The sequence below is a fragment of the Strix uralensis genome, chromosome 2 (assembly GCF_047716275.1).
Source record: "Strix uralensis isolate ZFMK-TIS-50842 chromosome 2, bStrUra1, whole genome shotgun sequence".
Classification (NCBI taxonomy): domain Eukaryota; kingdom Metazoa; phylum Chordata; class Aves; order Strigiformes; family Strigidae; genus Strix; species Strix uralensis.
Genome location: NC_133973.1, coordinates 70,459,184 through 70,486,926, shown reverse-complemented (window position 1 = coordinate 70,486,926; position 27,743 = coordinate 70,459,184). Strand labels below are relative to the sequence as shown.

General features: G+C 39.7%; 2 protein-coding genes across 12 annotated transcripts in view; one reads left to right on the top strand and one right to left on the bottom strand.

Moving 5' to 3' along the window:
• Positions 1-14,720, bottom strand: part of DCUN1D2 (defective in cullin neddylation 1 domain containing 2) — a 28,150-nt gene extending 13,430 nt beyond the window's left edge. The window contains exons 1-4 of one of the 6 annotated variants that reach the window (XM_074859206.1): positions 14,585-14,720; positions 11,706-11,922; positions 8,318-8,486; positions 5,523-5,653 (exon numbers count right to left, since the gene is read on the bottom strand). In XM_074859206.1, the coding sequence (XP_074715307.1) occupies positions 5,523-5,653; positions 8,318-8,486; positions 11,706-11,922; positions 14,585-14,587 (520 nt within the window). In that variant the 5' untranslated portion in view covers positions 14,588-14,720. Of the gene's footprint in view, positions 1-5,522; positions 5,654-8,317; positions 8,487-11,705; positions 12,125-14,043; positions 14,254-14,584 lie in introns of those variants that run through there. The other 5 variants (XM_074859200.1, XM_074859204.1, XM_074859203.1 and 2 more) reach the window with 5 other exon arrangements.
• Positions 14,721-14,772: 52 nt separating this feature from the next.
• Positions 14,773-27,743, top strand: part of TMCO3 (transmembrane and coiled-coil domains 3) — a 39,366-nt gene continuing 26,395 nt past the window's right edge. For all 6 annotated transcript variants that reach the window (XR_012627589.1, XR_012627591.1, XR_012627590.1 and 3 more), the window contains exons 1-4: positions 14,773-15,190; positions 15,439-15,523; positions 17,950-18,492; positions 23,158-23,337. Coding sequence is in view for 2 of the 6 variants with exons in the window: in XM_074859198.1 (XP_074715299.1) it covers positions 18,046-18,492; positions 23,158-23,337 (627 nt within the window). In the remaining 4 variants the exon portion in view is untranslated. The remainder of the gene's footprint in view (positions 15,191-15,438; positions 15,524-17,949; positions 18,493-23,157; positions 23,338-27,743) is intronic.

The window sequence follows — 27,743 nt, the reverse complement described above, 5'->3', positions numbered from 1 at the left end:
GCTGTGTTGAAACCTTGCTATCTTTTTTTCCTGAATTCTGACCACCACTTAGAGAACAATAGTCTTAACAGTTATAAGCATTCATCTTTTTCTTAGATAATAATCAAATCTCTTCAGATGCATTTGAAAGACACTTGACAGTTGGGTCCTGAGTAACATTATTCAGAACATAATTTTCTGCTTAAAGAAAACCATGATAGATCTTATACAATATGTTTTTGCCTCCTGCATCTCACTACTTACACAAGCTGTCACCTAGGGGGACTGGTACTACATTCAAGTTGGATGAGACTACACAGACAGAAGTCCTGTAGATATAAAGGGAAATAAAATTTCCCTAGTATCACCACATGAACTGTGGAAAAGACTCCTATAAAAGGCAGTCCTGTTTTTAGGAATGAGTATTGTTGTACTGAACTCTGTGCCTATTTTGGGGAATGACAGAATAGATGTAAATTAATTTACTGGAGAGGATTCTTCCCATTTAATTACATAAAGGCAGAATTTCTTGCACTGGTTTTGAGGGAAGCTGTAGAATAAGAAGAAATTAAAAAGCAATGAAAGACAGGCTGTTCTAAAAACAAATAAAACGCAAAATTGCATACACACACCTCCCCCCAGAGCTCTTTCCTGGAGCAAAATCTACTGTATTGCAAAGACGACTGTGTCGGGTATCACCAAAATTCTTCTATCACCAAGAAAACTTCTAAGAAGGGCTTCTGTGCCTTCCCACTCCCTCCCTTACAAATGTCAGCTGGTGTAACAAAAGATACTATGCATCCTGCAGATACCTCCTGGAAGAGAAGTGGTTTGGATACACAGATTTTTTTCAAGATATGCTCCAGGCAAAAAGGTTCAATGAAAACTGACAGTAATCTGATAAACAACTTTTAGAAATTCAGTCTGAAAGCGCTGGTGCCCAGAGTGAAGCTAGACATGGTGAAATTCATCTCAGTGTGCTGATGCAACCTCAAACTGCTACCTATTATCTTTGAGACTACACAAAGATCAAAGGAGGTTGTAGAAGAACCTCAGTGGTTCTCTGCTGAACTGGTGGAAGTAACTTATCCATGGGGGTCAGTCCTGTATCTAACACTGTCCAATACTTAAGTAACTCAGATGATACAAAGAAAACTTCTATTAAATCTGCAACTTACGCAAAACCTGAAAAAGCATAGCATAGTAGAGGACAGGATTAGAATTCAAAATTATTTGGACAAATTGGAAAACCACTTGGAAGTAAATAAAGATTTCATTAAAGAGAAGTGCAAAGTCATATAGGTAGTGGGAATAATTGACTACAGAAATACAAGATCAGAATTAACTGTGTGCATTGCAGCTCTGCAGAAACCCAGTAATATAATAGACCACTATCAGTGTTATAAACATAAGCAAACTTAATAATGGGATGTAAAACAAAGAGCAAAGTATCTAAGGCACATGGAAGATATCGAGCTTGTTTGGGTACAAGAGAAAGTTAGATCAATTGGACTGCAAAGGAAAAGAGAAGATACCGTTCCAATGTCAGAGAACTGGAAGATAAAATTTATCAGGGTTGTTGGTTTTACTCAGTCGAGAGACTAAGGGAAGACACATACTTAGTTGCAAAATATGTAAAAAGTTGTTACTAACTCTAAGGAGACATGTATTCTGTGTATTTGCTCTGGATGAGTAAGTATTGCACTGAAAATTCAGGAATAGATATTTAAGTTATATGCTAGAAAAAGAAAAAAAGTAATTTAACAATAGGTTTGAGCAAGCATGGACATAGATGTAGGAGACCTGCTATTGGAGATTTAAGATTATATTAAGTGAAGGCAGTGGCTCCCAAACTTTTTCAGCCAGAGGACCACCGCCAATCAGATCTCAAATCTTGGTTATAACTACTGAAACTGAAAAGGCAAGTTAGTATACATGGCTAGCACACCATTGAACATTTGGTTAGAAAAAACATCTGCGAGGAAGGGTTTTGGTAGACATTGATCCTGTCTGGCACAAGGGAATACACTATATAAGTGTTTCTCTTAAATTTAAAGACCACCTGGCATATTAAAAAGGAATCCATGAATCACTGTATTTCCTGATGTTCTTCAGGGGAAATGGGGCAAAAAATAAAGTAGTAGTTGCTGCTTATCACTTCTTAAAACAGCAGAAATAGATTTAAAAAAAAAGTAATCTGAAACATATTAAAATACTGATAGAGCAATGAATGTGACTCATAACCAAAGCATCACTGTTTGAACATTTCAGAGATATTTCAGTAATTTCTTATAGTTTCAATATGTTAAGATAAGAAACATGAAAAATAATTGCATTAATGTGTCTTTTTTGACTATCACAGACATTTTTCTGGTGAGCTCTATTCTCAAGTTATTTCTGTTAAAAAAAAAAAAGCATTAGCACTCAGCCTGAGGATCCAACAGAAGAACCATTATTAACAATCTGGTAAGAATAAGAATTTCCCATTTGTCACTGGCACTATGTCAAAGTTGCTTAGTTTTCAAATAGGCGTATTCATAGGTCGCGAGTATACTGAGAATCAAACAATATTCTTTTAGACTACAGATGACTCTCCTGAGCGCAAGAACTACCAGACTTGGTGATTTAAGCTCTGAGTGTAGTAAGAAGCAGCGTTGGATAACACCCCAGAAATATCACATTAAAATATTTTGTAATTGAAAATTAGGAAAGAATTCCTTTGATTATTTCCACTTCATTAACTAAAACCATTCACTTCTATCCCTACTTGATACAAACTTACTGACCTCTTAGTCTTCAAGTCGTAACTCAAATGCAAACGTATGGAAATGAGTAGGCAAGCACTATCATGGGAGCCTGTCACCAGAAATATTTTAAGGCAAGCTGCTAGGGCAGTAGCTTAGGAGTATCCTATATTTAGGTAGCACTGCATGTCATCTAAGGTGCATGGGGAGAAGAAGGGGAGGTCAACACCTTAAGATGACCTAGACAGAGCTACACAGAGATTTATACCAGCTTGTTTGGTAACCAATCTAATTATACATTCTCTTTAACTGTCTGGACTGAATTCATAAAAGCATCCTGAGCCAAGGCTCCAAACTTAGTAAGAGAGAAACAGATTTTGTACATGGATGAGAAATTCCCACATCTCCTTGACAATAAGGCACACAGTCATTGGGACACGAATACCAAACACCTCTAACATTAGTTGTGGAGAGAGGGAGGGAAGGTGGAGTTTCTCATTCTGGAAGAAAATACATAGAGTATACAGAGAAGAGGATATAAAGTAAAAAAGCACCCGAGCCTATATTAAATGTGGCTGAAGCAACTAGAATTCTCAGCTCATACAGACAGTCTTGTAAGAAAACTGACTGATTTTTTTTTTCCCCTTGATGAACACTTTTTTGCTGAAAAAGAACAAACATAGCTCTTAAAATAATCGCAGCAGGAAGCAGCATGTTGTAAATGCCGACCTGTAAACTTATTTTTTTCCTTCATCTCTCTGCTCTGCTGAATATAATGGCATTCCCTGAAAAGATTCCAACTCTAAACCTATACAGTGTTAATTTTTATTTGGATAAGCCATCACTGACCTCAATCACTCAAAAATGTCAGATTAGTCAATATGCTTGCTTAGCACTCTCTTTCTACTTGATCTATAGTGATCCAAGTTCACACCAGAGAAAAATGTGGTGTATCTCCACTGGAATAAGAGCACTAGCACCTGCTTATACTTATCTAATATCTAGAATCATCTTTGCAAAACTAGAAAAAGTCTGACAAAAAACGTCACCAAAATACTGCCATGTAAGAACTAAGCACTACTTGAAATTAAGTAACAGTAAGTATTACCAGAATTATTAAAATTCCTGAAAACTGAAATCAGCAACAGTTCCAGTCAACTCTTTCTACAGTTTATTTTAAGCTTAACTTTAGTTTTTGCATTTCTCCTGCTAATACTTCAACACTTAGTGCAAGAAGGCACTTAGGTGTTTTATTGCCAATAAGCACCATTCTTACACAACAGAGATGACAAACTTAGAAATGAAAGGGCCTCCATAGCGAATAAACAGAAGTAATGGAAAACAAGTAAGTTTCCTTTTTCCTCTTCATGTCAAATAAACAGTACATTCAGTTCCATAATCTGGGTTGGGCTGCCTTCCCTCCTCCTCTCTTTGTGCAGGCTTAGGTGAAAAGCTTTTGAGACGTATTTCCCAAGTACATGAGTTTCATGTTGGAATTGATCCAATTAAAACAGGAAGCCATTTGTAATATTTCTTTAGGTATCCCATAAATTTCAACCTCAGCTGTAAGTGACTTACCTTTTCCACAATCTGAAAGTACTAGGCTTTTTAATGAAGAGAGGCAAGAAAATGAACACCTACTAAGGGACTTGAATTCCAAGCAGCCTCATAGAACCACTACAAGACTATTGCATTTTTGTGTCTGGAAAGGTGGCATGTAACCCATGAAAAGACTGACACATGTAACAAAAAATTAAATTGCTGCAAAAAATAAAGAAAAATGGAAACTGGCTAAAAGTTGCCAACAGTTGGGGGAAAAAAAAAAAAGACACTAGGAAAGACAAGATATATTACTCAAAGTAATTCCCAGGAAAGAATGTGGAACAGACACCTCCAGCTAAGGCAGTCTAAATCAATATTTTGCTCCTCTATCTCACTACTCTTCCAACAATTTTTAAGATAAAGTATTTATTAACCTGCTTGCCAAGTAATGGAGACACAGAGTTAAAGTGGCTATGCTAAAAAAACCCACTTCCTCTTATCTGCAGCACAAAGAGAACAGTGATGATGGTACGGTGCTATTCTACACACAAAACAGTTTAATTCCTTCATACACAGTGTCTTTTGAAAGTGGACATAAATATGAAAGGATATTGGATTTCATCTTACAATTTTTTTCATCTATTCACAAACTACAGATATTTTTGATTTGAAGAGAATAAACATTGGAATTTAAAGATCATATCCATTTTACTCCAGCGATACAAGGCATGGATTGGGTCAAATCTCAAACTACAAAAAAAATTAATACTTTATAAACTGTATGCCTATTTCTATTCACTAGCTTGGAGCCAAGTCCATAATATTCTTTTTCTAGTCTTTACATGAAAACTGTGATCTAAACCTAAAAATTCTTAGAAAAGCATTAACTTTTGCCCATAGTTTTCTCTTTTTAAGCCAATATGGACATCTTGTTTCAGTTGTTCTGAACAAAATGGAAAACACAAGTAGCTCACTAGCTCAGTCTTTTAAAAAAAAATTCCGACAGGTCTCTAAGAACTGTAGGAACTTCCTTTAACAAGAGAAGAAAGAATGTCAATATTAGCAGAAAACCCCATTAAATTATCTGTACCAAGGGGACATTAAAGAAGAGATTAACTGAAAGAAGATGGGAAAGAGAAGATGTCAGTGAAAGAAATCAATAAAGAATTTACTATAAAATTATCAATGAGAAAACTGTATTATTCAAAGTATTTGGAATTGACTTCTCTGTAGATATTGTCTATTTTTTCTACTTACCTAGACCTTTTTGTCCAGGGTTTTTAGCAAAGTTAAAAGTAAACTGATAAAAATCTTTGAACTTTGTTGGATCCTTTAGCTCTTGTTCCAGTCTTGGCAATAGAGCTTTTAGTTTTTCTGTGGTGTCACACCTGTTCAAAAGAGGTTATATTATTTGTAAATATTTAAGATATTTTTACTTTTTTTCTTTTTCCTTCTCTTTTAGTTTTTAAGGTTTAGTTTCAGAGCAAAATAAAACAGTAGTTAAGAAAAACACAGAGTATCCTTCTGGATAGCCTTCTTAAAAATATAAACACTCATATGTCTTTATGAAACGATTTTAAGTGGAACATTATATATAGACATCCATTAAGTACACAACCTAAACAGGATTCAGGTTTAACTTCTTTTCTCGGTCTCTTCATGAATTTATGAACTCAGACAATAGATGTTATTTTGTTCTTAAAGAACATATAAATCTCAATGACATCTGTTATAATTTCCCCTTTTACAACTGTTGCAGCACAAGGGTGTGGGTTTTTGCTTTAATCTAGATAGACATTACTTATTCCCTGCTTTACATAAATGAAGAGCTGGATACTAGGCTTACAGTTAACCTTAACATTACAGGACTTTCCAACAAAATGAACTATGATTTGCAGTCATCCTCTCTCCACCACAGAACACAAAACCTAGGAAAAAAATGAGCCTTTGACAATAGCTTGAAGGCTGACAAACCACTCAACAGCCTGGCACAGGTAAGACATTCTAAGACAGAATCAAATTACTGAGATTTTAGCAGGAACACGTCCCTTAACAACACAAGACTGGAGCATTTTCAGTGATAGTGCTTGAGCTGATTTTAAAAGAAAAAGGGTTTCCCTCACACCAAGGAATCAAATGAATATTCAAGGTTTATAGGATATCACCAACATTCTGAATTGTACCTGGAAACAAAAAGCAAAGGAAGTGGGTTTCAAAGAAGCAGCTATCATAACTACACCTTGCATTTGAAAGTTCTCAGCAGCTAAATGTTTGTATTTATTCTAAAGGTTCAAGAATAATTTTATTAAATGCTGGATAACTATAGCAAAATCCATAAGATGCAGATGCAGTTTTAACTATCTTGCATGGTACAGATAAAAATAAGCACCTTTCTGGCCTCCAGCAGTACCTGGTGGAGAAGAGATAAAGAATTCTGCCAACAGTCTTCAACCGAAAAATTCAGTTTCATGGGGACTTGATCTAGTTTACGATAGGGATGAATATCATACCTTCCTATACATATCCTAAAGGTGCTATATGAACTAAGCCTCAGGAAATTTTTTTTCATTCAGACCTTTACCTATGTTCAGTGCTAAAAACCACAGACACTGCACCTCCAGTATGTAACAAAATAATTCCAAATTCTCAATAAGCACTATACCAACAGCAAGCAGGTATGATCAGATTATGCTCCCAAGAACACAATAACGTGTGTTGAGCAGAAAGAGATAAAAATCACAGACTTCTGTGAAACTGTATCAGACAGTCATGAGGACACAGAGCAATGTGACAATAAAGTTACAAAACAAAAACCAGGCCAGAAGCCACAGGTGGTTTAGTAAAGCCTTTTTAATCAGTTATATCAAATAATGCTGGCAGTCTTTAATGTAACAGCATGAGCACGTGATTACTGTCTGTGGCTAGAAAATCATAATTATTCTTACAGTCTCTATCCAAAGCTACCCAAAGGGACAAAATAAAGCAGTTCAGATGATCTCAAAAGCCATTTAATCACAATTTCTGAATACCCTTACCTAAAAAGGAAAGCTTAGAAATTAGTCAATAACCAATGAGGTCAGTACCAACAGACTACTAGGACGCCTGCTCAAGAAACAACCACCACATTTGTGAGAAGTCGGTTTATTGTAGAAAGGTATTGATAAGGTGCCATTCTAAGATCAAATGAAATTATTTAGCTACAAAAAAGTATGCACAACTAATAAACTGTAATTCTCCGCCCATCTAAAGCAATCTGTTTTTTAAAAAAAAAAAAAATCATTTTGACAGCTCCATATATTAGAAATACTGCATCTCTTCCAAGGAAATGTTATACACAAAATATTATTTTATGGTGGTAAATGCTCGACTTTATTGCTAAACAGAGGCAACGTGGTTTAACCTCTATTATCCAGAACAGCTCCATAATCCAGGAAGGAAAAAAATTTTTATCAGTTACATCACAGCCAGACTAAACAACCTTTTTTACTACTAATACCCTCATTTTTATTTCCATTTCTTATAGATATTCTGTACAAATAAAGTATCTAGTATACATGGCAATAAGAGAAAACTATGGTTTGTGAAACCAGTAAAAAAAAAAAGTTGCATTTGGTGGTGATATGGTAAAAATGAGATAACTGAAAGTTCTTTTCTGCTTTCCTATTTCTTTTCTGCTTCAACACTGACTGAACTTTTTTTTTCCTTCACACATCTCCAGTGACTTCCAGCTTTTAACAGCACACAGTCCAACTCAAAACCTTAACACAATCATGCATACGCTTGTACGAATTACATGAAAAGATCAGCATACCTGTTTTCCTTGCTGTACAGGTAGAAATTATTTTGCTTCACCCTTATTGTGGTCACTGTTAAGGCTTTGCAGTAAAGCACCTATTTAAGGAAGACGGACACTACAGGTGTTTAGCACTGGTTAAGCTTGGCACCAGCCTTACCAGCTTTCTGAAGCTTCACACTTAATTCAGTTAAAAATGTTTTAAACATAAACCAGGCTCAGACCTTACATTTTGAACTATGCAGAAATGGATACTTACCCCAACTCTGTCATGCCATCAACAAATTCCTTTTTACTGAATTCGCATTGAGTAGCCGCCCTGAATTTCCATGCTACAACCAGAACACTGATACTGGCTGGGTCCAGGTTTAAATCATCACAGAACTGTTGAATCCCATCAATGCCAATTTTATTTTCATCTTGTGGGTCTGCAGTTCAAAATACAGAGAGGAGAATTGTAATTATTTACAAAAAATATTTACAAATAATAATCTGCACAGTTTTGATACGCTGCATAACACAGGTCTTCATTTTTTCATAAGCTTCACAAACGTCTTCCCTTGAAATCTAGTAAATTTTAGAAGTACCTTGAAGAGTATCTGTAAATAGATTAAGTATTCTGCAAACTTCCCTAGAAATTGCTTTGCAACTTTTTCCTAAATTCATCAGCTAACATCAATGAAATAGTTTTGTCTTCTCTCCACAATGCTCTATGAAAGATCTGAATTAATTGAGGAGATGCCTGACTACATCTAAAAATAGTAAGGCTGATAAGCACATCAAAATATGATATATTTGTTGGTTAGCACATATTAAACTTTAAAAGAAAAACCAAACCAAAACAAGAAACCCCACAACAAAAACACACCTACCAAGTGAGCCCACAGATTTTTTTTCCTGATAGGGATATACGATAATCCACTATAACTGTTTAAAGACCACAATTAACTCAAACATTTTGGGGTTTTAATTATAAATTAGGGAAATCACCAAAACATTGCTCAAACAATGCCTAGCATAACAGGGTCTTAAGCTAAACAACACAATTTAGGAAATATATTTCAGTAGTACTAAGTTTACCAGCCTTTTGAATGTCAAAACCACACTTTGTAACTATGTATGTCAGGGCAGGTGTCATTGTAACAATTCTGTAACTGTAACAAAATTCTCTCTCACAGAAAAACCCCCAACACCTGAACAAACAAAATCCCCTGCATGTACACTTGAGTAACTGGAAGGAAAAAACAAAACAAACCACACAGCAAAAAAACCCCCAAACCGAACACCTTTAGTTTTCAAAGCTCGACAGTTTACTGTGTTTCCCAGCTTTTGATAGGAAGACATTTCAGTATCGTTAAATTGGGCTATGTAGAAAAGTATCCCTCCAGTAAATTTAAGACCAACTCCTTAAACTGGTAAGATTTTCAACCAGGCTATTAGGTCCTTACCCAGTAAGTTGATTTAAAAAAAAAAAAAAAAAAAAAAAATCAAGTCTAAAGAAAACTTTTTTTAAAAAAATTTTTGGGATGTTAAGCTAAGATCTCTTCCACTTTTCCAGCTGATACGATAGTGGAAGAAACGTTAAAATGCAGAGAGAAAGTTAATTTAGCAAAAATTTATACCCATTAAACAAAGAGTTACAACCATGGTATAACCCAAGGACCTTTGAGCAGGAATAATAAGTAAATATATCTATTCTGCTATATGCCAGATCTAGTTCTAAGACATGTAAAATGCATTTCTTGTATATTTGGGGAGTAATTGAAGAACTGAAGGTGAAAAGTACAGTAGTGTTGAACTCAGTGGAAAAACTCTCTGATAGATTTCAGCAAGGACTGTTTCATCCTTACCACGTTTCATGTCATCCAGGTAACTGGGAACAAAAATGAAATTGTTGTTTTGACAGAGTTGCTGGATAAACAGATAAGAAAACTAGCAAAAAGACAGCACAGAAATCTCAGAAATCACTCATCTCAGATTTCAAATATAGTGCAATGCATCTAGTATGTAGTATTCTTTGTCCTGTAGGACGAAGGAATTCCTTGTTGTTGCAAGGCCAGTGACTCAGGTTTAAGCTATGTATGAAGCTACGTATGGTGGTTAACCAAAACATTTATTGTTTTCTATCAAATCTTGTGAAGGTTTTGTTCAAGTTTACAACTTATACTTAAGTGTTAAAGTGCTAGAACTGCAAAGGTGTGCTGCTAACCAAAACATGGACATAAAACCAACTAGGCTTTCTTTCACAAAAACCAACTGATGCAGTCTGCCACTGCTAGAAAATGATGAATAATAAATAACAAACATTTGTGATTTTTTTTTCATTTAGGTATTCTTAGTAGCACTTATGAATTTGTACATATCTGTACATTTGACCCAGCAATCTCCAAGACTGACATGCAAGGAGCAAGCAAAAGATGTAGACATGTATGTGTATATATATATGCAAAAAAAAAAAAAAAAACAACAAAAAAAGTGGCTCTCTAGTTTTTGGGGTGTGGGTTTTTTTTTTCTCATTTGTTTTGTTTTGGTTTTTTTTCCCCACAAAAGAAATGCTCTAGTGTTGTTGGTTCTTTGTCCCTACACAATTCATTACCACATAATAATGAAATATTAAAGAATGTCTATGCTTAGAACACATTATGGAAAGAGTAACAGAAAAAAGGTGGAAACTATCATAAGAACATGATAAAGTGTATAAAAAGCATGCCATATACTGCAATTAGAAAAGTACATAAAATCATAGTTGAATAATTGTTAAGAGTTCATCTTTTAAAACACAAGATGTATGGATCTCAGCAGGGGCCAGTAATGATTCCAGTCTGCTCTGCTCTAACATGTAATGAACAATGCACACTTTCATATCACATGGCCACACTTCAGAAAGCACTGTTACCTGGATCATGTACATTTTTATATCTACATGACTATCTTTTCCATTTATTTTTTCTGTTCTTTTTAACAATGCTGTAAAATAAAAATAAATGGAAAAGAAACAACTCTGTCTTTAATCCACTTCCACATGGTTTTTCCTCCAAGCCTCTCTGAACAGGCACATCACTTTTGCTGCAATATGCTAGCACAAAGAATAAAATAAGGATGGAGTTTCTATGACTAGCTTTTGAGTTTTCTTATTTAACTGTTTCATCAGACTCCTAGCTGTAATGTTATCTGAAACATTTCTTATTTTAATGTATAGAAATACCGCTATATTTGAATAAAATTAACTCCCCAAGTATTAGTATAAGAATAATATGTATTATTTTGCCACACAAAGTACATTGTGCATGTATTTAATAGCAGCCACTGGCAATAAATCAAAAAAGTTGCATAATAAGCTTTACTCCATATATTCCATATTTACACCATATGCAGCTGACATTATTTCCTCCTGATAGGTTTAATTTCCTATGGTGAATTTACTTTAAATGCTACAGGAATATCTACAGAAGTTGTGTACTGAACATTAAGAGCATTTAAAACCTTTTTCATTCTTATCTCACTACTGCAAACACAGAACAAGAAGCAAAAGCTAGCAACCCTTCCTTAGAAGTCCTTAAGAACGGCAGAGGGAAAAGCAGAAATACCACCCAAACAAAATAATTAGAAAAAACCAAAAACCCACCCCCACAAAAAAAGCACCTTACCTTTGTATCGATTATACAATTGTTCTAATTTCTTCCTGTCTACTGAATTTTTCATGGATTCTTTGTAGTACAAGTCTGGATTCTGGAAGTAGTTGTCTGTTGCCACTTCTAGTTTCCATTCATTCTGCATTAAGCAGTATATAGCAGTCCTTTCACCAGCTTGGGTAAATGCCATAAACTGGCGGACCTTGTCCTTCTGAGACGATTTAAGCTTATGCTTTGGGATGCAAAAGAAGCAGGAAAGCCAATGAAGCTAATCCAGAAGTTTGTTTCAGCATTCTACTACTAACGCCTATTTTTACAAGGTTTTAGTTTTCTTGTTGATGACAACTTTCACTTCAGAATTACAGGAAGACAAAGCCTTGTTCTTCTGCAGTTAAAAAGACAGCATTTTCTTCTGAAAACTGAAATGACAGCATCTATATATACACATTTTTAGCAGCACATATTCTGGCAGTAATAAATTTGTATTTCTGCTTTATTGCTCACATATGCAGAAAGTTTTCTTTCTGCAGCAAACAGCAGCAAACATAAGTTTCATCATATAACAATAGGGTTATCTTCTGAAAAATACGCCTAGTGGTTATATACAAACAAGAAATTACAAAGGCACAACTTGTAGATTCTCAGATTCTGTACACGTCCTTCATACACAGAGAAAAACTGCTCAACAGTTTTCCTAATATTTTCCTAGCAACAATGAACAATGCGAAGTTTAAACATTTTTAGGTGACCAGCTGAAAAAGGCAGAAGCATTTCTCACATTTTTATGTTAGAGACCATTGCCAACAGAAGACATAAGACAAAAAGAAAATAGATAAAGTAGACATGTCAGAGGTTTGTTGAATGTTACAATGAGACTATAAAGTTGCTGTAAATGTGATCTAAAACTTTAACTCTGAAAAATATATTTATACTATTAATATGTTAAATGATAAAACTGCCTATTATAGCAGTATACAGGAACCAATAAGATGTTTCTCCTAATGGCAGCTAACTGCAGCAACCATATTGACATGACATCCCTAAACTTCTGGAAGACTCAAGAGAGGTGGGAACAGGGATTTTATAGGGAGCAAATTTGCTATTAACATAGCTCAACATTATTCTTTACAAATCAAACTCTTGTTTTTATTATAAACTCTCATTTTTATTATATTCTGATACTTCCCAATTTTGTTTAAGCATACTTAATACATGTTCTGGCCCAACAATTAAGCTGAGAAATTTGTCTAAGTTCCTCACTACTGCTTCAATCATCAGGTATAATAGAAAATTTACTGGTCTCTTAAATATCAGGGGGAAAAAGTGAACTCTGATGCAGTGAGCAGTAAGCAGTAAACACAGGACCATCTTTCAGTTTACTTGTTATCTCTTGTACACATATGGATAGTGACATCTTGACTACAGATGGTCCTGAGACAAGAAACACATCATGTAAACAAGATAAGGACTTCGGTCTTTCCTACAAGATTTTTCAATTTTATATAAGAACAAAGATGTACAGTGTCTTTTTATACATGAAGAAACATGTAAAGTGGGAAAAGAGCTGCAAAAATAACTACAACATATTTTGGTAAGAAAGTACTCAATAATCCTTAACTGCAAGCTCTGTGTAACCTCCACCCCCCGCCCAGTTTTCATTAAGGTCCAATTATGAGTCTCTCTGCACTAAGATCTCCCTCAGTTACATAAACTTTGATCAACAAGCTTAGTGATGATCACTTCAAAACAGAGGTCTCTGACAACAATTCCAAAGTAAACTCCATGTCCTCTCATAAATCAACTTAATGCCAGGCATTTAGGGATATTTTATAGGTTCAAAGTGGAACTATTTGAAGAAACCAGAGGTAAGAAACACATCCGACTATCCCATCTACTACTCTGCCACGTTGTATAGCTTCTACCCTACGTTTGTGCCTGACGCCCTGCGGTACCTATAGACTGAAAACTGAAGTGACAGCATCTACGTAGACATTTTTAGCAGCACATATTCTGGCAGTAATAAATTTATATTTCTGCTTATTGCTCCCATATGCAGAAGGTTTTCTGTTCTCTAACAGCAGCAAACACAGGCCAGGGGGAAGGTCTGGCAGTCGCGTTTCCCTTCGCGCTAAGGGAGCCCGAAGAAGGAGGTGTCCTTCGCACCCAGCCATAATTAAGTCACCCTCCGGGGACCCCTCTCAACGCGGTGATGACACCGCACCGCAAATCCCCACGGAGGGCCGAAGACCGAAACAGCGCGGGCTGCGGCGGAGGCACCGGGGGAGCCCTGTCCCGGCCATCCCCGCGCGCCCTTCCCGCACCCCCCGCCCCGGGAAGGGGATTTGTCCTGCACCTTCCCCGCCGCCTCCGGCTGCGCGGCCCGGCCGGCACCCGCCGTTGCACCTGCCGCCGCCCGGGGTGAGGAGGCGGCGGGCGGGGGGACCCCGCCCGGTGCCGGAAGGCGGGACCGAGGGGCACCGGGATCCGGCAACCTGCCCCGCCAGCCCCAAGCCCAAAAAAGGGAAAGGTACGCGCCGGCGGCCGGCGCTCGAAATACCCGCGGCGGTGGCGGCGGCGCCCGGCCCCCTCCCCCCCCCGCCCCTGGTGACCTTCCCCGCTCCCGGCCCCGGCGGAGGAGGAGGAGGGCGGCGGGAGGGCGACTCTGCACGGTGCATGTCCGTCCCCCCCCTTCGCCCCCGCCACTCGCCTGGCGCCATCCCCGTCCCCCCCCGCCCGGACAGGGGAGCGGGACCTGGCGCGGAGGGAGGGGAGTGGCGGGACGCCGCGGGGCGTGGGGGCGCTCGGCTCGCTGGCCCGGGTGGCTAGGGGCTGTTTGGGGTTCCCCCGCTCCCCATTTCTCTGCCTCCCCCCTCCCCCCCGCTCCCACAACCTACCATTTTATCACCGGCGCTTTGACCAACTTCACCGCCCGGCGCCGCCCCCCGCGCAGGCGCGCGCTGTCCCGCCTTCGCCGCCTATCGCCGGCCGCGCGGGGGCACCGGGCGTGGAGGCGGAGCGCGGGATTCAGGGGCGCGCGCCCCCCGCGGAGCGGCCACCGCGCCTCCCGCCGTGCAGGGCCGGGCCGGGCCGGCATGAGGGACTGGGCGGTGTGTCCGTGTGTCCGTCCGTGTGAGGGGGACAGCCCGTTATCGCGCTTCCCGTGAGGCGCCGCGAGGCGGCGCTCGGACTACAGATCCCGTCTGACTCTGCGCTTAAAGGTGCCGCACCGGCGCTCGGTAACCGGCGCAGGGTGAGAGGGGCGGCCGCTGCGGGGGCGGGCGAGGCCGCTGCTAAGGCCGGGGCTCCTCGGCCCTTCCCGTCAGCGGCCACCCCCCCACCTCCTTGCCCGCCGCGTTGCCATCCCGACCTTCCCGCGCTCCCCTGGCCGATGCCGGCTTCCTCCCTCAGGTGAGCGTGGCGGAGGGGAGAAGCGGCGTCCGGGTCCGGCGGCCGCCTCCGTCTCCCCCCGCCTCGGTGGCCGGGGCAGCTGCCGCCCTGAGGTGGGTGCTGGGCGGTTGCCGGGCGGGTGGGGGCTCCGAGAAGCTGGCGGTGGGTTTGTCCCTACTGCCGCGGGGCCGGAAAGTTGAGTGCCGCTACCGGGAGCGCCGGGGTGAGGGGGGGTGGGGGGTGCGGGGCGGCCGCCTCCCGCCCTCCGCCGCCATGAGGGGGCGGGAAGGGGGCTGGTCGCAGCCGAGCTCTCCAGATCTCTCCGTTCTCCCCTTTCTTCCCCCAAACCGGCCTTCCCCAGGGAGAGGGACCGGCAGCCGCCGCCCGGAAGCCGCGAAGAGAGGCGGTGGCGCTGGGAGCTGCCCTTCGGCGGCCATCGCCCTCAGGTGGGTGCGGGACGGGACCGAGGCCCCCCTGGCTCGGCGGCCCTGCGGGTCCTGAGGGGGAGCTTGGGCTGAGAAAACTGGGGGGGTGGTGGCAAGCCAGCAGGTCTGGAGGTGGCAAGCCAGCAGGAGGACCCGCAGGCGTTTTGGAAGAGGGGATCGGGGCTTGCATGGAGGCAGGGTCTGAGAGCAGCTTGGTGAAATCCGGTACTACAGTGTCGTGTTCAGGAAGGAAAGATCGGGAAGAGGGGCAGTAATCCATCAGAAAACAAGCTGTGCTTAGAAAGGACTCCAAACGACAGGAGTTCCCTCAAATTTGATACTTACTGGTGCATGGAGAGGAGTGCTTTTTGTGTTTGTTTCTCATCATTTGCACTCTGAAGCATATTGTATATTTTTATATGTGAGGTCAGTATTCCCTTAAGAGCTTTTGAGCACAGCCCCAGGTGCCACTCTTCTAAGTGGTTTTTGCTAGTCAAGTAAAAGCCACTGTTAATGAAACAAAACTCTACTGTGTCTGAACCACGGCGATAAGTTTCCACAGTGCAGCACTGGGCAAGCTTAATAGTATAAATCTGTGCTGAGAATTTAGTTACGTGGATTGACATACCACGTAAGACGTGGTCTTGCGTGAGTCTTTTACTCACCCCCCTGCAAGCCGAAGCTTGAACTTGCACTAGGCATTTTCCTCTCCCTCTTTCTTCCAGGATGTAGGTTGTAATATATTCAGCAAAATCTCTCCCCAAACGTGTTAAACAGGAAGAGTATTACTTTGTATATATGAAGAAATATTTCCTTAAACACTACTCTAGAATTTTGCTAGGTGGTGGGTATTGTTATTTTTTCCTGATCTCTTAAAAATAGTAAACCTCAGAGCTTTATCAAAGTTCTCAAAATATTTCTACTTTATTATTTTATTGAAATTAGAGTGGTCTAGCTGTGCTTTTGCTACTTTAATTTTTTAAAATTTAATTTAAATTAAAATAACTTTTGCTAATTTAATTTAATCAGTTCTTAATTTTAAATGTTTAACTCTTCATGTTGTTAAACCCTAGCCCATGGTCAACTACTGATAGTTAAATACTTTGGCTTGTATTTTGTGCATTGAAAAGAAATAAACCAACCCACAGGCAGATTTTCTCAGTTCTCCCTGAAACAGAGTTGGGAGGGCATTTTAAAAAGGAAAGTAGTGCATGGCTGTGCTTCCCATCTTCCCATCCCATTCTGTATGTTGACGATGGCTGGCGTGGATCCTTGTGATTGTGACTGCTAATACATTATAGAGAAATAAGATTCTCTCTTAGGCGGACTGCTTCCAGATGATTATGTCCATTTATTGGTTCCTGATTAAGGCTGTTGGCCCAGAAATCAAGATTGAAGCTAAAGTTTTAGGCAAATATCTGCTGTATTGATGATCTATTAACGTGTAGTGTGTGTTGTGCGTTTTTAGAATGCCATGTTTCAGTGATAAATGTGTATTTTGTACATACATTTATACATTGTTATGCATAGCTTTGTGGTGTGTGTGGGTTTTTGTGGGTTTTTGTGTTTGGTTGGGTTTTTTTTTTTAAAGAAAATGTAACTTTGTTATTTTATGATAATGTCAGTATTTTCCTGTAGAATCTGGGGAAGGAAATTTGTTCTTAGTTTTGAAACTCTATCCTGCTTGGTGTTAAAAGCAAATACAGCAGTTTAAATATAGTTCTTCAAGTAGCTTTTGGGAAATGAACTTATGAATGAATTGATTTTACTTTTGATGTTCTTATAGCTCTATTTTAAAATAATGAGGATCGATAATTAGCTTTGAGGTAAAATGCCTCAAGGCCATGCAGCCTTTTAGGTGAAGGTCTTTGATCCAAACTAGTAGTGCTCAGAAGTCCAGGAAGTTTTGCTGTTTCTTTACTGTAGAAATGTTTCATTTGCAAGTATGATTTATAATGTAATCTGTTTCAGTTAAGCTTTTTTTCATTATGTTTGTATAGTTGCGTGTGTTAATGTTTATGAGACTGTATAGATAACAAATACACTTTCTTAGGATAGGTTTGAAAAACTAAAAGATGTTTACTGATAGATAAGAATAATGAGTTCTGGTGCTAGGTTGAAGTACAGCCTATGGCATCATGGCTTAATATTTTTAATGGCTTTTCTCTCATGTAAGAAGTGTGTGTGACTACCTTGTGAAATGACTAAGCTTTCCATTCCGTGTTTTTAAAACAAGGTGATATCTACAAAATAGTCAAGGGGAAAACAAAAATCCATCAATAACCTTGGGCTACTTGTTGGTTTTGATAACTGTTGACTGAAGAAGACCATATATGTTCTGTTAAAGATCATAGCATAGGACACAGTCTTAGGTTTGTTTTCTACATTTGTTTGACCTAATGGCCCAGCATTATCATGTTTGGTAACTGATTGGTACGATCTTGCAGCGTGGTATGCACACTGGAGATGCAGAAACCATGTAGCAGAAAACATTGAGCAGTTGTGGATTATCAGTTTCTCCCAACAGCAATAAAAAGTGAAGAATGAAGGCAACTGGATTTATTTCCCTGTGGACGTTGGTTTCCCTGCCTTGTGGCCAGTTAGCAAATCCTGCAGAACATGAAGATGTAGTAAAGCATGCAATAAAGCTGCACCGTGGGAAAGGAGCTGTTATCACTCAGAGAAAGCAGTGGGTTTTGGAGAGCTGCCGGAAACTGTCTGGTCTTCTTCGCCAAAAGAATGTTGTTCTCAACAAACTAAAAAATGCTATAAGAGCAGTTGAGAAGGATGCAGGACTGTCAGACGAAGAGAAACTTTTTCAGGTGCATACCTTTGAAATTTTCCAAAAGGAGCTAAATGAAAGTGAAAACTCAGTCTTTCAAGCAATCCATGGCCTCCAGAGAGCTCTACAGGGTGATTACAAAGATGTTGTAAATATGAAAGAAAGCAGCAGACAGAGACTGGAAGCCTTGAGAGAAGCTGCAATTAAGGTTAGTTCCCTCATGTTTATTACTAGAGTATTAATATTTTACATGTGATTTTAATTTTATTATGGCATGATTTCAACCTCTTTTAATAAAAAAGTGCATCTACATGAAACTTGCAATAATTTGCTGTTTAAAATGGATTTTGAATAAAGTATTTGTTCTCATTAGTAAAATTAGAAATAATTCTGGTGTAGAGCTTGAAACTTACTAGCAGTTAGAAGTTCTTATTTCAAAACAAAGCTAAGCATAATCATAAAACCTATGGCAAATATTATATTAAAGGGAAAGGAATACAAGAAGTGAGTCAATGCACATAGCACAGTTGCAGTAGATAAGCCAGTGGGATTATCAGAGTGAAAATAATGCCATAAATTGGCAAATATTATGTTAAAGGGAGAGGAATACAAGAAGTGAGTCAGTGCACATAGCACAGTTGCACTAGATAAGCCAGTGGGATTATCAGAGCAGAAATAATGCTGTAAATTGGCAAAATACTGTTTTTTCCACCTTAAATGAGAATTGCTCAACCAAAATCTACAATTCAAACAGAATGACTTCTTGCCTTTTATTTCCATATTCATATAGATGTGAGTAAAATGGATGTGGAAAACATGAGATGATTAAATCTCAGTATAACACTCTGAGCCTAAGAAGTGCAGGTTTGAAAAATGGTGCTTCCAAGAAAGAACTGGCTGAGATAACTTTACCAAGAAAAGCACAGATGAGTAACAGTTGAACCCAAGTACTTCATGGAAAATTTGAGTTCCCATGTCAGTGCAGACAACGTTAGGGTGTGCACAGTCTGCCACGCTCTACTGGACTTGGTAGTGCTCAGACTGTGTCCTGAAAGTCTCCCATTGAGAGAAAATGTAGTTTAATTGGTTTGGTATTTAAATTGCTCTTTTCTTTGCTCTATGCCTCAACAACTGGAGGAATATATTAAGAATTTTCTTTGATTTCTGTCTTCTAAAAAAAAAGGCTGCCCTTGCACAAAGAAGCAAGAGAAGAAAAAAAAAATGTAATTGGGATATAGCATCTGAGCTGGGAGAATCTCTGAAGGGTATTTGTGTAAGAGATGTGCAGATCTTAAGAGAGGAAGATGGCAAGAGTTCATGTGTAAGAAAGGCTGGTGGAAGTAGGTAGAAGTTAGGATGCAGACTTGGGAGACTGAAGTAGTCTGTGCGGTGAAAACAAAGACTGAATTATGGCAAATTTGGATAGGGTGTAGCTTGGATCTAGGTGTGTTCCTATGAAGTGCTCAATATGACTTCGATTATTAGCACTTCATGGAGGTGCCAGCCTCTGCTGCATAGAAATGGTAGCAATTGTCATGAAAATGACTTGATTTTACATCTTTTTTTTTTTTTTTTCTCAGACCTATTAAAATAGCAGCAGTGAAGCTGACAGAATCTTCTTTCTCACTTACCTAATTATTGACAACGTTACTGTAAAATACTGAAGTAATCTATCCTTGAACTTGAATGATGCTTTCTCATTTTTCTCATAAAAGGAGACCTGTGTGTATAATGATGTGCTTTGGATGTATGTCCTTTCAAAACTTTACTTCTGCAGAGGTGGATTGTGTAGGCTTTTTTTGTATTATCATAGCAAGATATTTACTTGAATGAGCAATCTTTTATACCCTTCCTTCTGCTGTCATGCATGCGATTATTTAAATAGAATATTTGTTGTTATAATTTTGCAATTGTTATATGAAGTGAAACAAAGAATAGTGGGGAAATGCATGCCAAAAAGATGAAAATTACACAGGATACATTTTTGGGCCTTGTTCTTACTTCAGAAGACACACATTAGGTCCAATTTTGTTCCAGTTTCATTTTGCTGTAATGATTACTTTGTTGGTGTACTCATAAGACATCCTTCCCATTTTTTTAAACAGTGATTGAATGGAAAATACAAATGACTGTAGAGGGTGCTGGACTCTTCCCTTCATTTTATTTGTGTTGAGTGGAAGTGTTTAGTGTTGGGATATGTATGCATATCTGATGCATTTCTTGTTGGTTCTGCTGTTGGGAAAAGGTATAGCGGAATCATTAATGAGGCGGGGAGGAAGGAAGAAGCAAAAAGATGGCTTCTAACTTTCTTTTCTCCAGGAACCTGTGTGGAGGTTCAGGAAGAAGCAACAAAATCTCACCTACTTTTTATCAGCTTCCAGTTTCTTGGGTGCCTAGTATGCAGACACTGATGGAAAAAATAACTCCGAAGTAGTGTCCTTTTCTGAATGTGTTTTTTTCAGTCCTGATTAAACAGTATAGAGCAACAGCAACACTGTGTTCCTAACCGTCATTGCCCCAGAGTCTTACTTAATTTTGCTCATGTGTTTCTAGGCGTTCCAGTCTCCTGTTTAGTGCACAATCCTTATCTTTATTACCTTGTTTAAAAGACTGTTTGATATGTACCTTGTGATCAGATGTCTCCAATCCCAGCATGAGTTTCAGAACAGTGTACTGTGATGCACTTCTGCTCAACATGTAGCAGGCTGTTTGAGATAGTTTGTCCTTTTCAAGGACACCATTCTCCGTGATTGTCCCACTCTCCTGCTGTGACACTGGTCTGTAGGTGAAAACAGAGATGCCATTTCATTAGACTACGAAAACCTTTGCCTTCATTAATTAAAGAAACTTAGTTAAACTCAGATTTTTTTAAAGCTCTTCTACATTGCTACTCAGAGAAAGTTAACTTCATGTAAATTAGAGCGCTATTTATTTTTCTGCAGTTTAGCTCTGTTCAGCCTGTTTGTCAGAAAGGGCTGATTGGCTTCCTCTGCCCAAAACCTGTTCCGTTTTTGAGGGGAAAGAACCTAACCCCTATCAATTCCATCTCATGCTCCAAGTTGTTGCTGACTGAGGAAAGCATCTGCAGCTCATACAGGGGCTGGTTTTTACATCTTTCAAGCAGTGTCTGCTAGCAGAGAACAAGAGATAGGAAATGTTTTTCCTTGAGGCTGTATGAGAGTGACTGTGTCTCTTGCTTATGTGTTGCATAAGAACTAAAGCAGTTGACATTGGGCCAAACACATTGTTACATTTTTCCCAACTCCAGTTATTTTGGGAACTGGGTAATTTTCATCATGCTGGTGTAACTATGGTAATTCTAAACACCAACAGACAGCAGTTCTGTGTTTTCATCACAACCAGAGGTTGACTGTCAGGATTTTAAAAGGGTTAAACGACAGTTACAGGCTGTACTGAACATGCTCTTGTCTTGGCATCAAGGAATTGATTAAATTATACGCATGCTCTTGCAGGTTTCAAGGTGAAAAATGTCCCTCTGCAAACATGTGGAGGGGGGGACATTCCAGTTATTTAAACATAAGAGTTTAGGACCATTTTAGATGCCCAGGTTATCTAAGATATCTGTGTGGGGTTACGCAGATAAAACACACAACCTAAGGGAGATCTGTGTTCTATCTGATTTCTAACTGGGTATGGCAGGGCATCTAAAATGGAGACAGAAACTTGTGTTTTCTGAGAATTCAGTCTGACCTAGAGATTGCTTGTATTTTTTGCCCAGTCTGTTTTTTCCCTTGGTAATAGTAATGGCTCCCTTGAAGAACAGATGTAGGGTCTCTCGTCTAAATATTCTCATCATCCTGAACTTGACTGAAAGGAAAAAGCCTGCCATTGCATATATTTCCTCATTCATAGTTGTTCTCTCTCTCAACCAGTGCATCTTTAAAAGAATGTGGGCATGTAAAATGAAGCATCTTTTTTCAAAAAAACCTCAAATTATGCTCTGTCAATACACAAAGTATTATGCTTGGTTTTGTCTCATAACCTTGTAGAATGTGCAATGTTAAGTCCAGTCTTGATCAATAAATAAACTTTTTTAGTTCTTTTTTTAACCTGAAACATCCAAAGATAAACGAAACATTATAACTTTATTAGGGATGCTACTGAAATATTTTTACACCATATCAAACAACATCGGCATTTTCTCTTTTCTTACTTCTGAAGCCTAGAAATGGATTTCAGAAGTCATTAGTGCAAGTTCATAAGAGGCACAAACTGAAAAGATAGACAAAGTCAAGTATTTTACTTCTGATAGGAAAATTGCTTCTTGGGAAACATAAACAGGAATCTCAGCTAGAGTGCTTGACTGCTCATCACTAGTCTCTCCCAACTTGCTTTTTTTTTTTTTAGCTGTTTCCACAGTTGTTGTAATTTTTGAAAATCATAAACAGACCTCTTCCTGTGTTTATCAAATGGCTTATAAAATTAAGATTCATTGTGTTTTCCTTCCAATTTGTTTGTTTGTTGTTGCTAGTAAAGCTATGCTTTCAAGTTTATTATGCTTCCCTGCTAAAACACTGAGCTCTAAACTTGACTTGGCTCTGAAGTGTTTCCTAGAGTTCCTCAAAGTAATTTCTTTCTTGTATTTTATGGATTGTAACCTTGGGGCAGCTCTACTGTTTGATGGATTAGAAAACGCAATTGGTTGATATTTTGTTTAGTTGTTGTTTTTCTTGCCTGCTTCCCCCAGTGAAAAGAGAAAGCAATCTTCAAATACCATTATAGAGTCTGTATTGCTTTTGCAGTTCCAGTCATAAGATGTTTTGTGTCAAAAGAAGTGTACATTTATGTCAAATGTTTTTTCTGCTTGAAGGCCTGGCCAGTACTTTTATCTGTGTGTTGTAAAATTCAACAGGAAGAAATGGAATACGTTGAACTCTTAGCAGCAGAAAAACATCAGGTTGAAGCCCTTAAGAACATGCAGCATCAAAACAAAAGCCTGTCAATGCTTGATGAAATTCTAGAAGATGTCAGGAAAGCAGCTGATAGATTGGAAGAGGAAATAGAAGAGCATGCCTTTGATGACAACAAATCTGTAAGTGATGTTTCAGACTCAGTCTTTTCATTGGTGTGCATTTATTTTTCAGTTATGTTCACTGTAGGGGTGTTTCTCTTGTGTTAAAGAGCTGTTAGGATTTTAGTGACTATTTAACCCAAACCAAAGAACTTTTGGCTCTACTTTTGTTTTTGTTTCCCCTTCAACAGAAGAAAATATTTAGTGGTAGAATGATTGCTTGTTAGGAGTGAGCGAAGAGGGATAATTACTCCTTTTTGCTAGTGATTTTTGTGGTTTTGATTTGAAAGTCCTCCCTGCAGCTGCCACTTCAACAGTGACAAGTGAAGTCCATCTCACTGATGCAGCCCATGAGGGTTATGACATCTCAGTGGTGATGGTGGCGACTGTGATATTTAGACTTTGCAGGGTATGGAGTTACCATGTTAAGTGTAGTCTCCACTTTTTTATTTGGTTGAGAAGGTTATGTGAGAACAAGAATCCTTGCACGCAGTTTTCACAGTCTGGGAAAAGATATATTGTTCAAGGTTTAGGACCTGAAACGTGTTCGTGGTGTTGATTTCTTCCACTTCTGACTTTCTCTGCTTTTTGTACTTTGGCCTATTTACATCATTCATTGTTTCTACGTTGCATGATGGACAGTATCCCTCAGGTAAGGCTGTCTGTATCTGGAGCTGGGAGTACATCCGTTTATTCTGGAGTCCCGTTGTGCCATACTCAGAGACTGACTCTCTAAATTGGTCCTGTTTGCATAAACATGGGTTGCAATTTTATTTGGCTTTTGCTCTTGAAAGGTTTTTGGTGATTTGCAGGTTGACTTCCAAGGTGAGCGTAGCTCTTGAATTCTGCTGAGAAGGAAAAACAGTTGCTCTGTAGTAGAGAGCCGGGCCATTTTGTGTAGTTGCACTGAGAAAAGGTGAAAGCAGCTTTTAATTTTGTATACACCAGATCGCAGGAGCAGTTGTACCCAGTGGGAATCCTACTTAGCAGGACCAACCGCAGGGAAGGGATGAACTAGCTGGAGTGCCCTCTTCTGTTCCACTGGGGTATAACGGCATGTTTAAAAGAGACCAGGAATGGTTTCTTCTGCTACACCTGTGAAATTGGCAAAATGCCAACGCATCCTTTTTCTCCAGTGTCTCTCTGGTCTTCTGCTTGTATCTCTATTCATGAAAAAAAAGGAATCGTGAAATACAAGATGGAGGACTATTTATATCTCCATCTTCGCAAGAAACATATAGTGTGTTTTCTCTTAAGCTAGAACACTGGAACATTAGAATAAAGAAGCTCTAATAGAATCATCAGTAATCTGATAAAGATACAAAAGCTTCTATTAAAATATAATCAAATAGAGAAGTGTAGTAGGTACAAAAGAGAAAAGGAATCTGAGCACTTAATGTAAGACGAGAGTGTTTGCTCACTGTATTCTGTTATGTACAACCTACTTTCAGGAACTGCTGTTTTAGGAAATAAAATCCTGAAAACTACTGGGTTTTTTTTCTCATTATGTCCTCAAATTTATTAGTATTTAAAAGCTCATCTGAACCTGTGCCACCTACTCTTGCTCTTGTAGCATAGTCTGACTTCTGTCAGTTCCCTTTTCTTTTGTAAAAGTGAAAATGCACCATAATATTCACACAAGGTAGGATTTTTACATATATTACACAGAAAAAAAGATTGGTTTTCCTAATTGTCTTAATCTCATAAACATCTTCCCTTTTTTTCCTAATATTGTTTCTGACCTATACTGTGAACTCTACTAGATGAGGAATGTATTTATCCAATTGCATTGCTTTTATATGATCTTTGATACATTTTAAATTTTGATATAGAGAAGTTTGGTTAGATTCCAGACACACAAGCTACCAAGAACAAAGGAGCATGTAACAAACTGTCTATGAATTTGGAGTTCCAGAGCTTCAAAGTAGATGCTTCACTGCTGATGTGTTTTATAAGATAATTTTGCTTAGTGAACACCGTTGCTGATGTCGTAACATTAAATTCCCAAGAAGATATCAGAAGAGATGTTGGTTTATTAGCATTTTGGTTTTTAGGCAAAGTAATAGTCATCTGCAAGATGGGGACACTGTACTGAGCACTGAAATAATTTCAGTGTGAAAGTCAGTGTAAAGTATGTTTTATATTGCAGAGCCAACATTTAACAGTAAGCTCTAAGCTCTGTTTTATCCCTGAAGAAGCAACGAGGATGTAGGAGATGGGCTCAGGAGCAAAGATGACAGAAAAACAGTAGAATTGGGCACTTATTGTGTATTCTGATTAGAAACAGTTCTTCATGTCTGCTGACTGTAGGGAAGCCTTTCTTCTTTGCTGTAGTACTGAGAATAGTTTGCATGTACGTGGCATGCAGCTGCTCTTGCTTTCTGCCATCAGCTGAAAACACGAAACCTTGGTTTGGTCTCTTAGACTTGGCAATGGACACCTCATTCTGGAATGCAAAATAGTCTGCTAAGTAGGGAGCTTAGGCAAGTAAAGGCCAAATGTGTATAAAAAGACAGGTTATGGGCAAAAAGGGTAAAAAGACAACCTCATAGACTCATAGAATGGTTTGGGTTGGAAGGGACCTTAAAGATCATCTCTTTCCAACCCCCCTGCCATGAGCAGGGATGTCTTCTGCTAAACCATGTTACTCAAAGCCCTGTCCAACGTGGCCTTGAACACTTCCAGGGAGGGGACATCCACAACTTCTCTGGGCAGCCTGGTCCAGTGCCTCACCACCCTCATAGTGAAGAAATTATTCCTTGTATCTAATCTAAATCTCTTTCAGTTTAAAACCATTACCCCTTGTTCTGTCACTACATGCCCTTGTAAAAAGTCCCTCCCCATTTTGCCTGTAGCCCCCCTTTAGGTACTGGAAGGCTGCTATAAGGTCTACCTGGAGCCTTCTTTTCTCTTCTCCAGGCTGAACAACCCCAACTCTCTCAGCCTTTCTTCATAGGGAAGGTGCTCCAGCCCTCTGATCATCTTTGTGGCCCTCCTCTGGACTTGCTCGAGCAGGTCCATGGCCTTCTTATGTTGAGGCCCTAGAGCTGGACACTGTAGTCCAGGTGGGGTCTCATGATTGTGGAGTAGAGGGGGAGAATCACCTCCCTTGACCTGCTGGCCACACTTCTCTTGATGCAGCTCAGGATATGGTTGGCTTTCTGGGCTGCAAGTGCACATTGCCAGGTCATGTTGAGCTTCTCATCAACCAGCACTGCCCAAGTCCTTCTCCTCAGGGCTGCTCTCAATCCACTCATTGCCCAGCCTGTATTTGTGCATGGGATTGGTCAAGCCGTGTGCAGGATCTTGCCCTTGGCTTTGTTGAACTTTATGAGGTTTGCACAGTCCCACCTCTCAAGCCTGTCCAGGTCCCTCTGGATGGCATCCCTTCCCCCCAGTGTGTCGACTGCACCACACAGCTTGGTGTCATCAGCGAACATGCTGAGGGTGCACTCAGTCCCACTGTCCGTGTTGCCAGCAAAGGTGTTAAACAGCACCGGTCCCAACATCAGCCCCTGAGGAGCACCACTCATCACTAGTCTCTGCTTGGACATTGAGCTGTTGACCACAACTGTTTGAGTGTGACCATCCAGCCAATTCCTTAGCCTCCAAGTGGTCCATCCATCAAATCCATGTCTCTCCAATTTAGAGACAAGGATGTCATGTGGGACAGTGTCAAATGCTTCGCACAAGTCCAGGTAGATGACATCAGTTGCTCTTCCCTTATCCACCAGTGCTGTAACCCCATCATAGGAGGCCACCAGATTTGTCAGGCACGATTTATGTTAGTGAAGCCATGTTGGCTGTCACCAATCACCTCCTTATTTTCCATGTGTCCTAGAACAGTTTCCAGGAGGATTTGCTCCATGATCTTGCTGGGCACAAAGGTGAGATTCACTGGCCTGTATTTCCCTGGGTTTTCCTTTTTCTTCCTTTTTAACAGTGGGGGTTGTGTTTCCCCTTTTCCAGTCAGGGGGAACTTCACCGCACTGCCACGACTTCTCAAATATGATGGAGAGTGGCTTAGCCAGTTCATCTGCCAGTTCCCTTGGGACCCATGGATACATCTCATCAGATCCCATGGACTTGTGCACCTTCAGGTTCCTTAGATGGTCTTGAACCTGATCTTCTCCTATGGGGAGAGGGTGGGAGGTTCTTCCTTCTCCCAGTCCCTGCCTTTGCCTTCTGTGACTTGGGAGGTGTGGCTGGAGCCCTTGCTGGTGAAGACTGAGGCAAAAAAGTTCTTTGGTGCCTCAGCCTCCTCCATGTCCCGGCTAACCAAGTCTCCTGTTTCCTTGCAGAGAGGGCTTATGTTTTCCCTAGTCTTCCTTTTATCGCCAATGTACCTATAGAAGCTTTTCTTGCTGCCCTTGATGTCCCTGGCCAGACTGAATTCTGTCAGGGCTTTGGCCTTCCTAACCTGATCC